This window comes from Protomyctophum parallelum (genome assembly GCF_964188405.1).
Source record: "Protomyctophum parallelum genome assembly, chromosome: 7".
NCBI lineage: Eukaryota > Metazoa > Chordata > Actinopteri > Myctophiformes > Myctophidae > Protomyctophum > Protomyctophum parallelum.
In genome coordinates, this window is record NC_139705.1 from 27,875,160 (window position 1) to 27,891,235 (window position 16,076).

A 16,076-nucleotide genomic window follows, 5' to 3' on the forward strand; every position below is an offset into this window, starting at 1 on the left:
ATGACTTCATCCAGATTTCAGTTCTTGACTACCTCGGGTGGAATGCCGTCAGGTCCAGCACTTTTCCCTTGCTTCAGGGAGGCTTTGACCTTGGCAAACTCTCCTGCTGTGAAAGGGCCGTCATCAATGCGGAGATCCTCTAGGACTGCAGGCATTTCCCTCTCAGCACCTTCCACTGTCTGGTGTGTGCCGAGGAGGTTCCTGAAGTGAGTTAACCAGGTGGTCACTCTCTCTTCTGGGCTGTTTCCTGCCACCTGTCCCTCTTTCGGTTTCAATCATATTTTCATATTTTAATCATACTATTCTGTAGTGTTTGTAGATAATTGGCTTCCAAAGTTTGTTGGAGAGGGCATTATTTTGTCTTTATTATTACTTTCTTAATTCTTCTTATTTTTTATTTTACCAAGAATGCCATACATATGAACGAAACATCCAATCAACCCCAAATTTGAACTGCATGGTTATAGCAAAATAATCATAATTTGAACTGGCACTTGGGCTTTTAGGCATTACATTTAGTTTGACTCGATTCCACAGTTAGATATTGATTGGCAACGTTTGTCTCTTTCTTACGTTTTATCCCATTTAGACCTGAGGCCGATTCTTAAAAAAACGGCTTCTAAATCCAGATTTTTTATTTATTTATTATTTTCTATGGTCAGTGGTTCTCAAATGATATCAAGGACCTCCAGAATTATATGTAATTGGCCGTCACCCCCACCTGAAAATATGTCCCCCCCCCCCCCCCCAATTTTTTTTTAATAATTTGCGCCTCATTTTCACGATTTTTCAAAAATAGCTAAAGTATAACATAATGGGCTCCATCTTGCGCCACTGTGAGCTTGTAGATCGGCTATATTTGAACTATTTTAAAAGGTTTTTTTAAATAGTGAAAAATGGCAAATTAGTTTAGGGATAAGGGTTAAGGGTAGGGCTGACCCCAAAAAATTGATTAATCAACGTTCAATCGATACGCACGGGAATCGATTTTTAAATTTTGAATCGAATAGTCATTAAAAAAAAAGCGGACGCTTTTGGTCCGCGAGACGGCCCCATTTGGTCAGCGAGCCATGCTTGCGCCTCGCAGCACCTCGCAACGCCTCATCTTTCCCCGTGTTAAAAACAAGGAAGCGCACCACAGCTTAGTGGACATTAAATATAGGCTACCATGTTTGATAAGTCATATAAAAACATTACTTACACCCAAATGAAAATTATATACTTCACAGATTATAGATCACATGGAATTATAACAATCTGTTGAGTATTGCCTGAATAATGCCACTATAAAATCTCAACTTTTATCGACACGCCAATTCAAAGATCTGCAATCTCATGCGCTGCGTTGTGCATATTGGCTGAGTATAATGGCACGAATGAAACTAGGCCTATAGATTTATTTTGGCGATTCGGAGAATTGATTTTGCCGTTGCCAGCGATATCTTTTTTTTTTCTTGTCTGAAGAGTGGGGGGGGGGGGGGGGGGGGGGTGCATGTGCATACTATAGAGTGCACCTCCAAAAGCAATGTCACTTCTGGCCATAGGTGGCGCTACAAATAACGCACGTTTAAGTGCATGTCGTAGACACACTACTTCCCATGCAACTTCCTCTGGTCCTGACGGCTGCACCCCTGGATAGGCACCCCGGCCTGGCAGAGATGTGCCCTCCACAGAGCTCCCCTTTAACTGTTTTAAAATATGGATGCTTCAGGCCTTCAGGTCCAGGTCATGTATTTTCTATCCCCACAAATATGCAATTTTGAAATTGCTCTCAGGAACAGCTCAACTGATTTGGTCGTATTTGTGATGTCATCAATATCACCCTACTTTGTATAATTCCTCCCTCTCTTCAGTCTTCAGTTCCAAATTTGCATTTCCACTTTGTTCACAATGTCCACCATTGTTGATTTTCCAAGCTGGCATGGAAACAAGCCTGTGTTTATCTAGCATTAGTATTATAATGACTCAAATATTAAATAAGTTGCATATCAGCACCCCCACCATCTCAGGACATTGTGGTACTGCAGCTAAAACGGCTTCAGAAGCAAAAAAGAAATGTCATGGATTATGGACTGGTTATATCAGAGTGGTGATTGAGGCTCAAACCATTAGAAATAAGTTTGAGGGACATAGACAATATGATATTAAATATTAAAAAAATGTTTTAAAATTCATGTTATAGCTGCTTTAGTATCAAAGTGTCAAATCACAACAAGTTGTCTCAAGACACTTTACATGTAGATCAAATTACCAATAGAGATCCCACCCTGAGCAAGCCATTTTGCGACAGTGCTAATGAAAGACTCCCCCATTAGGAAGAAACGTCAAGCAGAACCCGACTCTAGGGTGGGCGGCCATCGACCGTGCCGTGGGGAACTATTGGACCCCATTGTTGAACAATAGCCAAGTCAGATAACATATCCATTTGGCCAATCATGCGGTCCGCTGAAGCTGAACGGTCAAAGCACTTTTGAGACACAATGCATTATTGAGAGAAAATGTGACGGGTGTAATAATTATCAGCCTAAATTATTAATAGCCCCATTAGCCCGCATGGTGACTAATATCCTTAAAAAGGCCTCTTTACTTACTCTTACATGTTTGACTGCTCATAAACCTAACATGGTTGTTTTTTTTACAAGCATCACATGCTTTGTCATGCTTTCATGGCTATAGCAGGGAGACACAAGCCAGCCTCCGCTTCTTCTCTCCCAATGACGTGTGGTCCAACTATATATAGTCCATGACCCGTAGCTTCCTGAATGTTCATTTAGCTTCGAGGGTGTGCAAAAACGGGACCAAGCACCACCCGTAAGGGTCCACGTCTGTGTGTACACACACTGACTCTCAAAGTTAAACCAACACTCGGGAATCTCACAGTGTGTGGCGGAGCTGTGGAGGAGGATAGGCCAATACTGAGTTAATTTAAAGGGGCAACGGAATGGAATGCCCTACATGGGGCGAGAGAGAGAGAGATGCCTATGTATGTAGGGGCTATGTCACTCTCCCACACTCTCTCCCAGTGGTAGGCCCCTATTGTGTGTCACTCTTCATTTTCACATCAGTACCACCAAGCGAACGGAGCGAACAAAACCTCTCTGTCTTCTCTAGGGCAGGCAGCTGCAAGCTAGCAAGCGGCCTCTTCCGAGGTGCACCACCACCACGCCGATGCACGATGATGATGACCTAGTGCGGAGGAGAGAGAGAGAGAGAGAGAGAGAGAGAGAGAGGCTGCAGGGACCCTCCAACCAGGCAAGGATGAAAGGGGGGGGGGGGGGGGGGAGGGAATCCTTGGGTGTTGTTTTTGACGTTGTGTTAATGTAACCGCCGTCGGTGGTGTTTGTTCCTTATCGCTGCTTTTGGCTCCACGGCAGCTGGGGGGGGGGGGGGGGATTTGTGGAGAATCTGGAATGCCGGTGCGTGTGGTTCCCCCCCCACACACACACCCCCCCTGCGTCACATGGACCCTTCCAGTTCTCTTCTGAGCAATCGGGACGGTTCTTCAGACCTGTTCATGCCAGGCTGCTGTCTGTAGCCCCAGCCAGCACACGGAGCACCACTAAGCAGCACATCTAAGGTAATTTATTATGTTTATTCTTTCGGTATTATTTAGAATATTATCTTATATACATTCTCTGTGGGGAATGTCTTATTTATTCCCTAGAAGACATTGCTCATATCGGCGTTTCAAAGCGATGATGCAGGCTACTTTTTAAAGTACTTTTGTTGTATGTTATGTGGACACAAAGTGAACGTTAAAATAATTTAGTGATATTATTTTTTTCCCCCCGTTTTGAAATGCAAGCAAACATAGACGGCTTTCCCTTTTGATCCCGTTGTTTGTTATTGGAACACATCTATCTAATGTCCCATATAGCTGTCCAGTTTATGTAATCCAAATGAATGTGATGTCAGTGTTAACTGCTTTATTCTTCTTTTGTTACAGATCAGAAACATGGATAAGAAGAAGGAGCTCAGTGAGTCTGTGAAGAATGTTCCGGTCATTAAAGGTAGCACAGCTCTCTGTTGTTCATTTGACACGATCATGGAACCGAGGGTGAATGACACGGCAGTATTTGACCTATCTGACGATGGAGACTAGAGGCGCTCCGATCCGATCCATCGGCCCCACAGATTTAAATCGGACGATATCCGCTCCAAATGACTTGATCGGTGATCTGCAATTTACCCGATCTGGAGAAACCGATCTTTTATATCATTTTAAGTGGTATAAAAGTCAATCAGATATATAGTATAAATTGTATAATATCGCTTTGCATCTTTGTGACAGGCCTAAACAACGTTCTCCCCTTCCTCCACCCACACACACAGGAACAGTTTTGATGTGGGTTTTGACATATAATAATCATTCTGGGAATATTCAAATTTACGCACAAGATCGCTATAAGTATCGGTCGATCGTGAGAAAAGAAATCTGTGATCGGGACCTGATCGGAGCAACTCTAATAGAGATTATTCTGCCCTTTGACATTGGCTTTTACAATCTGAAAAGGAGATCGTTTTCAGTCTGTACTCGTGGAAACAGCTGCGGAAATGACACGTTGCTGTGTGAGAAATTAGATTTAAGGGAATCCTAGAAAGTGGTATGGATTTCTCTCTCGGAAGAGAGAGTCTCCTATAGCATAGGGGGCCAAAACACAGATGCTTTTTATAGCTGCGACACTGTAGCTATTTTTATTGTCAACGCCAATTTCAATATAGAGAAAACACCTTTTCAATATACAGAAAACTGATTTGAAACCATTTAGGATTGAGGCCGATTCTAAAAGCGCCTTCTACAGTAAACTACTAACTTCAAATTACAAAATAATGATGTTGTTATATACATTACAGTACAAAAAAACCTGCTTATTAATATGCAGAAAACTGATTTTCATGCAGAACAAAACAGATCTCAGATTTACAATTTCGGCATTTAGCATACGCTCTTGATCCAGAGCGACTTACATTTAAGCAAAAACAAAAGCATGGCATACATTTAAGCAAAAACAAAATGCATGGCATACATCACATACTGTATATCAAAAGTAGTTATCATGAATCATGTATAAACTAAGAACGTAACAGTGGAGTATCTATGTCAACTATACATACTATACTATATTATATATTATACAATATACATGTGTACTATAAAGTGCTATGACTACATAAAATGCAATTCTAGTGCTGTCTACGTAACGAGCTATAAGTCTGTCTAAAATAACAATGCTAACCTAAGTATACTATCTGAGTCTACATAAAGTGCTATCTAAAGGGCTAGGCTAGGGCAAGTGTTACGGGCCATGGTGGAGTCTGAAGAGGTGGGTTTTCAGACTACGGCGGAAGATTGGGAGTGAGGCTGCAGTTCTGACTGACAGATAAGCTGAGGGAAAAAAGGGGGCTTGGGGAGAAATCGGATCAAGGTGATGTGCAGACAGTTTTGGCCGCGCTGCTAAACACGTTTTGCGTGGAGAATACATTGGTGGCGCTGCCCTGCATGCGAACACAAACCGGGCTGTTCAGTTTCACAGCAGCGTAGCATCTTTTTGACCCCGCCAGGCATGCACGGCAATTTCCTTTTGACAGAGATATGGCTTCAGCCGCAATTACATGTGGCATTCTCCAGCTGTAAACTGATGCCAGGGCTAATATTCCCATCATCAGCTGCTGACGAGAGGAGATCAATGGAAGAACTTGAACCTTTGCTGACACAGCCATCCTCCTGACAAATTAGTTTTTTTTTCATTTTTTTTAACCCTGTGGCATATTTTAGGCTGATGGGTCAATGGCTGGCTGAGACCATTGATGATGTTATTCGCCACTGAGAATAAGATTTATGCCGTACAGTACATGTACAGTATACAAGTGCATGTACTCAAGTACTTTCTGTCTGTATTTGTCTGTTGTCTGTTGAGGTGTTTGTACTTTACTTGGAGTGTTTCCAATACTTTTACTTCTACTCCACTACATCTCAGGGGAAAATATAGTGTACTTTTACTCCACTACAATCATTTGAAAACTTTTAGTTACTTGTTACTTTGTCGATTTTGATTATTATTGTAACGCATAGGCTCACAAATGCAACATCCGCTATTTTCAACAGATTGTTAATACATTTGAAAACGTTAAATGGGACATTATGTATACTGAGTACTTTTACTTGTCTACGGCTCAAGCTATCCATTACCTTTTAGTGGAATCTGTTTTCATATCTTTGCTGTGTTTGTGGTTTTCCTACTATTTTATCAAATAGAAGCGTCGCAGAAAAGTATGAAAAGTAGTGCATCGTCTACTTTAGCTATTTTGGAATTTGAATCCAGCTTTGGTATGATTCAAACACATTTTCATAATGGACTCGATTAATCTGATTAACCACAAAATTAAGACCTATATATTTTATACCTTGTGATATATCGGCGTCGTGCAAAAAAAAAGGCCGATCGACACAAAAATCAAGGATTTCATTAAAATAGATAATTTGCTTTTTATATACCGGTAATCGATTAAATTAATTGTTTTTATTCCCTATGTGTAGCACCTCTCCGTTGTGCACTGAGAGAAGTGTTGCTGTGTCTTCTGAGGCGATATAAAGCTCAATGACCCAGCTAGCTATAGCTACTCTTCAGCGGCGCTATTTTTAGAAGCTGTGAAATCCCATTATTGTTGTGTCACGCTGATCCACGTGAACCTAAGACATAATAGCTGTGTCACCCAAGATTAAGAAGAAGAAGAACCTAAGACATAATAGCTGTGTCACCCAAGATTAAGAAGAAGAAGAAAAACATTTGACACATTTTGGTGCAGTGATGTAAAAGGACTTTTGCGATGACGTCATCAAAACGCATCACCTATCCGACTCTGTCCGATGGAAACCCCCTCAAAACGTATTTAAAAACGCAAATTAAACAATGAAAACTAATTTCGTTATTGGGAGGGAAGCTATTCTACAGTGAATTAACTCGTGTAAGTCGTGTTAGGGAGGGAAAGTGTTTTAAGATATTTTTGCAGTCTTTTTTATGCCTTTATTGATAGGTAGACAGTAGTGTGACAGGACATGGGGAGAGGAGATGGGCGGTGAAAAGCAGCAAAGGTCGTCGGGATCGGGACTCGAACCCGCGACACGCTGTCAAGCTGGATTACCAGCCTAGGTGCCCGGACCGCTAGGCTGGGCCCAGGCACTTACTTTTACTTGAGTTTTTTCATGTCTTGCTACTTTAAATACTTCTGCTTACACTACAGGGTTAGATGTTGCACTTTTTACTCCCATTACATTTATATTTGTCAGGTTTAGTTGCTAATTACTTTTCAGATTTAGATTATTAATAATCTAATAATTAATCAAAAATCTTATACATGTTTACAAAAAAAGTAGTACAAATGGGGCTCTATGCCATTCTGCATATTATTTTTACTTTTTGTTCTTGGATTCCAGTAAGATTTTGAACGCAGGACACGACACGACAGAGTATTTTTACTCTGTGGTGTTTGATAGTTTTACTTAAGCCCTGAGCGCTTCTTACACCACTGTTTGGATAGTACTTACCCTACTTGACAAATACATGCACACACACACACACACACACACACGCACACACGGTCGCACGCACACACACACACACACACACACACACACACACACACACACACACACACACACACACACACACACACACACACACACACACACACACACACAGCACGTGTGCACACAGGCGGCCTCTCATGCAGCCTCTCTCAGTTTTGCATGCATGCTTATTTGCACAGAATGCACACACTCGAGGCTATTCATGTATCACACAGCCAGCACACACACACACACGGGCACACACACGGGCACACACGCACGCACGCATACATACAGTTAACCCACACACATTCTGATGAACACTCACACAATGCTCACACACATGTATGTATTACTAATATACTTGTGAGGACATACAAAATGTAGGACGGTGTTGAAAGTAGCTGAAAACAGCCCCAAAAATGGCAAGCTTCATAGATCAGCTATTTCTCCGTGAGTATAAAATAGGTAGTGCTGCACAATTATTTTGCTCAAATGTGAATGTCGCTTTTCCTCCACAAGAATTGAGATCACAATTCTCATTTTCTTCCATGAAAATGTTTATTGTCTTCAGTCTGTAGTTGCTGAACATTCAAAATGTGGCACCTGGAGCGCGGCACCGAGTGCTGTACTACGATCTTGTAGGTCTGCTATTTTAGAAAAATCGTGAAAATGCAGCACAAAACTTTGAATGTATTCTTTCAGAGTGAACATTTTTAACTCAAATGTTTGCTTCCGAGGGATTCCTGGAATAACATATTTTCAGTCGGCACCACTGATACAGAAACATAGGTATTTCAGAAAACTGTCAGAATTTAGAAGACATTTTCTTTAATTTCGACGTCAGGCCTAAATGGGTTCAAGTATCTCTCTTACATAAAACATGAGAGTATTAACTAAAATGAATTGGACAGCCAACCGGTGCTGCACCATTCTCGCACACACGCACGCACACACAGTCAAAGCCCTGTAGACAGCAGATCCTGAGGGGTAGAACATTCTGCCCTCTCATCTTCAATCTGGCACACACACACACAGACAGACAGACAGACAGACAGACACACACACACACAGCAGCTTGGTCATGTGCTGGAGGGAGCCAGATGGGGCGCCACCAACCTCCATGTGTGTGTGTGTGTGTGTGTGTGCGTGCGTGCGTGCGTGCGTGACTATTTCATAAATAGACACTGAGGAGCATTTTCCTTTTCCTAACAAGAGGACCAGAAAACATACGTGTGTATGTTGTATGCAGTGGTGGAAAAAATACTCCCATGTTTTACTTAAGTAAAAGTATCACTCAATACTTCAATGTAGAAACCAGAGGCGTGTTCTCCACTGGGCCAGCCGGGCCGTGGCCCAGTCTGTTTAGAGCTGGCCCAGTCTAACTTCTGAAAAACAACATAGCCTTTGTTTTACATGGTCCCTCATTAGCACGTTGGGTGGTGAGAACGCGCCTGGTAGAAATACTAGTCTAAAGTAAAAGTCTGGAATTCAAAATGTACTTGAGTTAAAGTACAAAAGCATTGGCATCGAAAAAGTAGAAAGTACTCATTATGTAGCATATGTTCCATTTCAAGTTTTCAAAATGTATACATTTCTTGGGGGAAAATAGGTCAAAATGCATATGGGGCTGAAGTGGTTTTGTAATTATAATCAAAAGTAGCTATAGTCACAAAAGTTTTCAAATACCTGTAGTATAGTACCTGTAGTAAAAGTACATGCCTCCGAGATGTAGTGGAGTAGAAGTAAAAGTACTGGGAAATACCTCAAAGTTGTACTTGTGGTACTTAAGTAAATGTACTTAGTTACTTTCCACCAGTGGCTTTATGGCTAAAAACAATGTTTAATTAGGGTTACAATTAGGAGAAGAAGATTTAGTTTAGGCGTTTGGAGGTTATGGATTACAGCAGTGGTTCTCAAACTGTTTCATGTCAAGGACCCCCAAATTGACATTTATTAGCTCATGGACCCCCATTTGAAAAATATATGCCAAGGACCCCCATAAGAGACGATTTTTACAGCTCTAGCAGTGAGTGATTCTCAACCATTTTAATTTCAAGGACCCCCCAGTATGACAGTCTACGGGCCTCCATTTAATGGCATTTCTATCTCTGGGACCCCAATTTATATTGTAAAATCAATGTTAATTTAACTCTGAGAGCACCCATAAGGGTCCATTTGGTTCCTATCTATCATTTAACTAGGGACTCCCTCAAGGACCCACTTTGAGAACCACTTGTTTGCAGGTTCTGGTTGGAGTCATGCGTGATTCATAATGTATTTGCACGGCCAGTGTTGCGCTCCACAAATAGCAGATCGTCAAGCTCGCTCGCGGAAAAAAATGGCACACACACACTTGAGTGTGTGTGTGTGTGCGTGCACATGCGTGCGTGCGTGTGCAGCACATGCGCCTGTGTGTCTGATTGCGCGTATATAGTAGGACAGACCGTGAAACAGCTGTTTTCAGCACTAACATAGCACTTCATCATGATGTCACAGACATGTGAGGTGTCCATTTATGGTGTAAATTCTTGACCCATTCCGTCTCTCCTGTGTTGTTTTATTTTGCCTCTGCCTGCTAGATGAAATGAGCTCATCTCTTTTTGTAGCCGCAGCAGATTAAGGGGGGGGATATAAAAAAACATCCACTGGGACTGGGTATCGCTGTTATCGCAAGGCATGGGACTTATTTTCCGACCCCTAGAAAGCAAAGCACAGTGCATTCTCTGTGTGGCCTATTGTTTCACCCTGCTGCTCTGCGTGCGCAGTGTCTGAAGCTGCCAAGCATTCTGAAGCTGTGCACAGCGCTTAAAGGAGTACACGTTTACAACCTTATCTTCATATACAGTAATTGGTCCTCACTAATGCTCGTTTATCTACGATGGCACCGTTTTTCTGTCTAGTCACTCAGCCTGAGGAGGACTGTGGACAGTTCAGAAACCCGCCTACCAGTGATATCATCGATGGGGAATCCAAGCTAATATAGAAACGGCAGGCTTTCTCTGGCCGGAAAGTTAGGATGTTGAAATTATAGAAGCCATTGTGGTGATGCATGGGGGCGGCAGTGTCTCAAGGGTAGAGTGGCCGGATGGCAACTGTGAGGTTCCCAGTTCGATCCCTGTGGGCTCCCCCCAGAGTTAGTGTTGAATGTCCGTGAGCAAGACACTGAACCCCAAATTGCTCCCGATGAGCAGGTTGGTGCCTTGCATGGTTTCCTCCGCCATCGGTGTATGAATGTGTGTGTGAATAGGTGAATGTAATGCACAATGTATGTAAAGCGCTTTGGATAAAAGTGCTATATAAATGCACCATTTACCATTATTTACCGTTTCTGAACTGTCCACATCCCCTCCTCTGAGACACAGAGTGAATAGACAGGTTTCTGAACTGTCCACACCCCTCCTCTGAGACACAGAGTGAGTAGACGGGTTTCTGAACTGTCCACACCCCTCCTCTGAGACACAGAGTGAGTAGACGGGTTTCTGAACTGTCCACACCCCTCCTCTGAGACACAGAGTGAGTAGACGGGTTTCTGAACTGTCCACACCCCTCCTCTGAGACACAGAGTGAGTAGACGGGTTTCTGAACTGTCCACACCCCTCCTCTGAGACACAGAGTGAGTAGACTGTTTCTGAACTGTCCACACCCCTCCTCTGAGACACAGAGTGAATAGACAGATTTCTGAACTGTCCACACCCCTCCTCTGAGACACAGAGTGAATAGACAGATTTCTGTCCACGGCCCTCCTCTGAGACACAGAGTGAGTAGACGGGTTTCTGAACTGTCCACACCCCTCTGAGACACAGAGTGAATAGACAGGTTTCTGAACTGTCCACACCCCTCCTCTGAGACACAGAGTGAGTAGACGGGTTTCTGGACTGTCCACAGCCCTCCTCTGAGACACAGAGTGAGTAGACGGGTTTCTGGACTGTCCACAGCCCTCCTCTGAGACACAGAGTGAATAGACAGGTTTCTGGACTGTCCACAGCCCTCCTCTGACCCTCATCTATACAAGCTATTTTTAGCTCGTAGGTCTGGTACTCTTGCTATTTTTTATTTGAATCCTGAAAAGTAACCGTTTGGACATATGAGGTTTCCAAAATTCCACCCGACCGAGACAATATAATATTCTATTTCTGGGATTAGTAATTAGTTTATGTAATGGGCCCATTTTTTTAACCCCTTGGGAAATGATCTAACATGTTAGCTAAATTTAATATTTAGGACTGAGCTAGAATGAACAGTGACGAGACTTGGTTCTGTATGGCTCGGTCCTTTGGTTCAGAAACTCACAGAGGCCCCTTTTCCATCGGTTGGTTCCCAATGGGAACCAGTTCAGTTCTTTGTGGTTCTTAGTCCGTGAGCCAGAGCCCCAAAAGAGGAACACTAATTATGAATTAAGTGGGCAAAACCACTTTATAGGATCAATATAAGTAAATTAATATATGATAACCCTTCCACAGTAGTAGCTTTTTCATATTTTCTATTGTTTGCATATTTTCCTATATAAGGTTTGTAAAACAATAAATCATTGTCTTGGTGTAAGTAATCAACTGGGGAAGTTTCATGGTGATAACAATTTAATATAGGTATGGTTCTGCCCACTCGATTCATTATTAACGTTAAAATTTTGGAGCAATTTTGGATCCACAAAGAACTGAACCGGTTCCCATTGGGAACCAAGCAGTGGAAAAGGGCTCTGTGGGGTAGTATCTGATGCGTTGTACTCACAGAATGGGGTAGTATCTGATAGTGTTGTAGTACTCGAGTCCTTGACTCGTCCCGAGTCCACGACTCGTCCCGAGTCCACGACTCGTCCCGAGTCCACATTTCCATCGACTCAGTCTCGGTCTCGCACATCATTTGACTTGTTATACTTGACTCGGTCTGTCTCGGACCAATTAAGGGACACGGGACTCGTCCCTCACCGAGTCCACTCGAGTCACTGCTCCTATCAAATGAGGAAAAAAATATTAAATCTGTTCTCGACTCGATCTAGCCTCCCGTCAAACTCGGGCTTGACTTGGACCGAGTGCCGCGCTTGTAGATCTGCTATTTTGGAAAAATCTCAGAATATATTAATTTCTATATGAATTGCACGTCCCTTTTCTATATGAATTGCATGTCGTCATACATACTGGGGCTCTTTTTCAAATGTTTGTCTTATGTTTGTTTTAGTTTTTAGCTCATATGTTTCTTAAATAGGCTCTACATTTTATGTTGCACTGCTAATAACTGAGAGGGGAAACGGTATTTCATGTTCTTTATGTATGCAAGTACATGGGAAAATGACACATAAAGTTATTCTGATTCTGAACTGGTTGAAACGCATCACACTGTAATGACTGTATAAAGTGTGTTAGCGTGTCCATGCTGGAGAAAAAACATACGCGTCACGCCTTTTTGGTAAGATCATGTATGTATATTACGCTGGTGGGACTTCAAGTTACCTGACTGAATGAAACTCGTGTCACACTGTTTGCAGTGGTAAGGTTTTTCTCCAGTGTGGATACGCTGGTGTTTCTTCAAGTCACTTGACTGAGTGAAACTCTTGTCACACTGTTTGCAGTGGTAAGGTTTTTCTCCAGTGTGGGTACGCAGGTGTATCTTCAAGTTACCTGACTTACTGAAACTCTTGTCACACTGTTTACAGTGGTATGGTTTTTCTCCAGTGTGGATACGCTGGTGTTTCTTCAAGTCACTTGACTGAGTGAAACTCTTGTCACACTGTTTGCAGTGGTAAGGTTTTTCTCCTGTGTGGGTACGCAGGTGTATCTTCAAGTCACTTGACTGAGTGAAACTCTTGTCACACTGTTTACAGTGGTATGGTTTTTCTCCTGTGTGGATACGCTGGTGTATCTTCAAGTAACCTGACTGAATGAAACTCTTGTCACACTGTTTACAGTGGTAAGGTTTTTCTCCAGTGTGGATACGCTGGTGTTTCTTCAAGTCACTTGACTTAATGAAACTCTTGTCACAATGTTAACAGTGGTAAGGTTTTTCTCCTGTGTGGATGCGCTGGTGTAACTCCAGATGGTCTAAACGTCGAAAGCTCTTGCCACATGGTTTACAGATGTGATCAGCTGAGTTTGTCACCCTAGGAGTCTTTACTCCCCCCGCACAAGTGAAAGTCTCAGCAGGCCGCTGATGAGATGATTCGTTTGTGTCTTGTTGTCTGGTCACAGAGCTAGGGGGGGTTTTCACACTCGCCATTTGACAGTAGATGTAACAGCGGGTTGCTCTTCGCGTTGTTATGGTTGAAGGTCTGAGACAAGGCGGCTTCTGACAACTAAAGAACAGAAGACAAGATCTGTAGGAATCTCCTCTCTGCCTCTATATCTCTATTTGCTTGCTGTTGACCTCTATCTTTGTCTAGCTCTCTGTGCATACAGTATACAGTATATATCTCTCTTGGTCATCATTTGAAAACACTAAATTCCTAAAAGCATCTTTACTCTTTATATAGGCTGAGCATAGGTCTGGTCTGATGTCACACACAAGACAAAGCATTGCTATAGCAACCACAATGTGTGCACCATTTACCAGGAAAAATAAGATCTGGTCTTCCCAGCTTATAAAAGTAAAAAGATCACACCCGTGTGAAATGTGGGGCGCTCTTTTCATCGTACATCAATTTATGTTAGTGGACATTTGACATTGCTACATACGGTACATAAGGTGGTCCCTTATTGGCCAAGCCCACTAACATGTGATTGGTTTAGCCGATTTACCCGTTTACATATGACCTAAGTTGACCCTTCAATGTCAATGGCGTTTAATGTTTGATGTTTAATTGACGTCATATTTAGCGGGATTTTGACGTGAATTCCCCTTTCATTGTCAATGGCAAATCTTGAGACGTGTTTGGACAAAAGCTGTGTATAGGAGAGGCTAGCGCCCCTCAATACAAATATTTAGGACGACCGTCTAGCCGATTCTATAGTGACTATATGGTATAGTCTATGGCTCCGAGACATGGACACTCTCAAAGAAAGAGAGAAACGGCTGGATGGCACTTACACCCGCCTTCTAATGAGAGCGCAAAATCTGTCTTGGAAGAGCCTAATCTAATATAATTATGGCAACCTTCCCCGTGTTTCTTCACTAGTCCGATCCAGAAGAACAACTGAACTGAACTGAACTGAAATGAACTGAACTGAACTGAACTGAACTGAACTGAACTGAACTGAACTGAACTGAACTGAACTGAACTGAACTGAACTGAACTGAACTGATCAGATCACTCTTGCCTTTGTGTTGCTGTTCTCTCAGAGGAGCTGAAGCGCTCCAACGACGTGGGCGACTCGGAGAAGGTCATCCAGCATCTCAACGACCAACTGCTGGAAGCTCAGGAGCTGGCCGGCGAAGACAGACGCACCTGCATAGAGCTCCGAGGTATGCAATAACACACACTACTGTATGTGCACAGCACAGCCGGCGGCCATATTGGACAGACATGCATGATAAGGAACCCGGAGTGAAGGAAGTCCAATATGGCTGCTGTGCATAGGGCCTGCTCACTCACTCACTCACTAACTCACTCACTCACGCACGCGCGTGCACGCGCGCGCGCACACACACACACACACACACACACACACACACACACACTGACGTGATGAAAACCTTGACCTTCGTGTTCATATAGGTCACCTGGAAGATGCACGCCGCGAAAACTTGCTGCGAGCGGAGGAGTCTGGAAATCAGATCAAGCTTTTGCATGGTTAGGTCATTTTAAACCCTCTTTACTTCTTTTACAAGGTTAGAGGATTTTAAACTGTCTTTACTAAACCTTTACAAGGTTAGATCATTTTAAACCCTCTTCACTTCTTTTACAAGGTTATCATAACCCGTTTAGAATTAGATCCTAAAAGTTTTCTGACAAAAAAACATTTTCATGTCAAGGACCCCCAGAATAATCTGTATTTGGCCGCCGACCCCCATCTGAAAATATGTAGTTCCAGTGACCCCCCCCCCCCAGAAGCACAGATTTTAGTTAAAAACGTTCGCTCTGAAAGATATTGAAAGATCTGTGACACATTTTCACGATTTTTCCAAAATAGTAGATCTACTGCTCGATCTGCTATTTTTCAATAGCTAAAGTATAACATAATGCTTAAAACACCAAAAGAGGTTCCCACCCTGAATGGGTGATTTAAGCATTATGTTTATCTTTAAATATTGAAATATAGCAGATCTACAAGCTCATAGTGCAGCTTGTAGATCTGCTATATTTTTTAACGAAAATATGGCGCACGTCTTTGAATATATTATATTCTTTTAGAGCGAACGTTTTTAACTCAAATCTTTGCTTCTGGGGGGAGGTCCCTGGAACAACACATTTTCAGCTGGGGGTCGGCGGCCAAAAACAGATCATTCTGGTTTACACCTGCTGAAAATGTCCGATCTACAAGCTCACACTGTGAGCTTGTAGATCTGCTATTTTCAGCATGCAACCAAGTGTAAAATGACTTATACTGGATTTCTGGTCCACTAGTCCCTTCCTAAC

General features: G+C 42.6%; 1 protein-coding gene across 5 annotated transcripts in view; it reads left to right on the top strand.

Annotated features, from left to right (window-relative positions):
* Window positions 1–16,076, top strand: part of slmapb (sarcolemma associated protein b) — a 39,593-nt gene that overhangs the window by 6,080 nt on the left and 17,437 nt on the right. For 4 of the 5 annotated variants that reach the window (XM_083768637.1, XM_083768638.1, XM_083768639.1 and 1 more), the window contains exons 2-5: window positions 3,112–3,577; window positions 3,947–4,010; window positions 14,840–14,962; window positions 15,216–15,290. In XM_083768637.1, the coding sequence (XP_083624763.1) occupies window positions 3,956–4,010; window positions 14,840–14,962; window positions 15,216–15,290 (253 nt within the window). In that variant the 5' untranslated portion in view covers window positions 3,112–3,577; window positions 3,947–3,955. The remainder of the gene's footprint in view (window positions 1–3,111; window positions 3,578–3,946; window positions 4,011–14,839; window positions 14,963–15,215; window positions 15,291–16,076) is intronic. The other variant, XM_083768641.1, reaches the window with a different exon arrangement.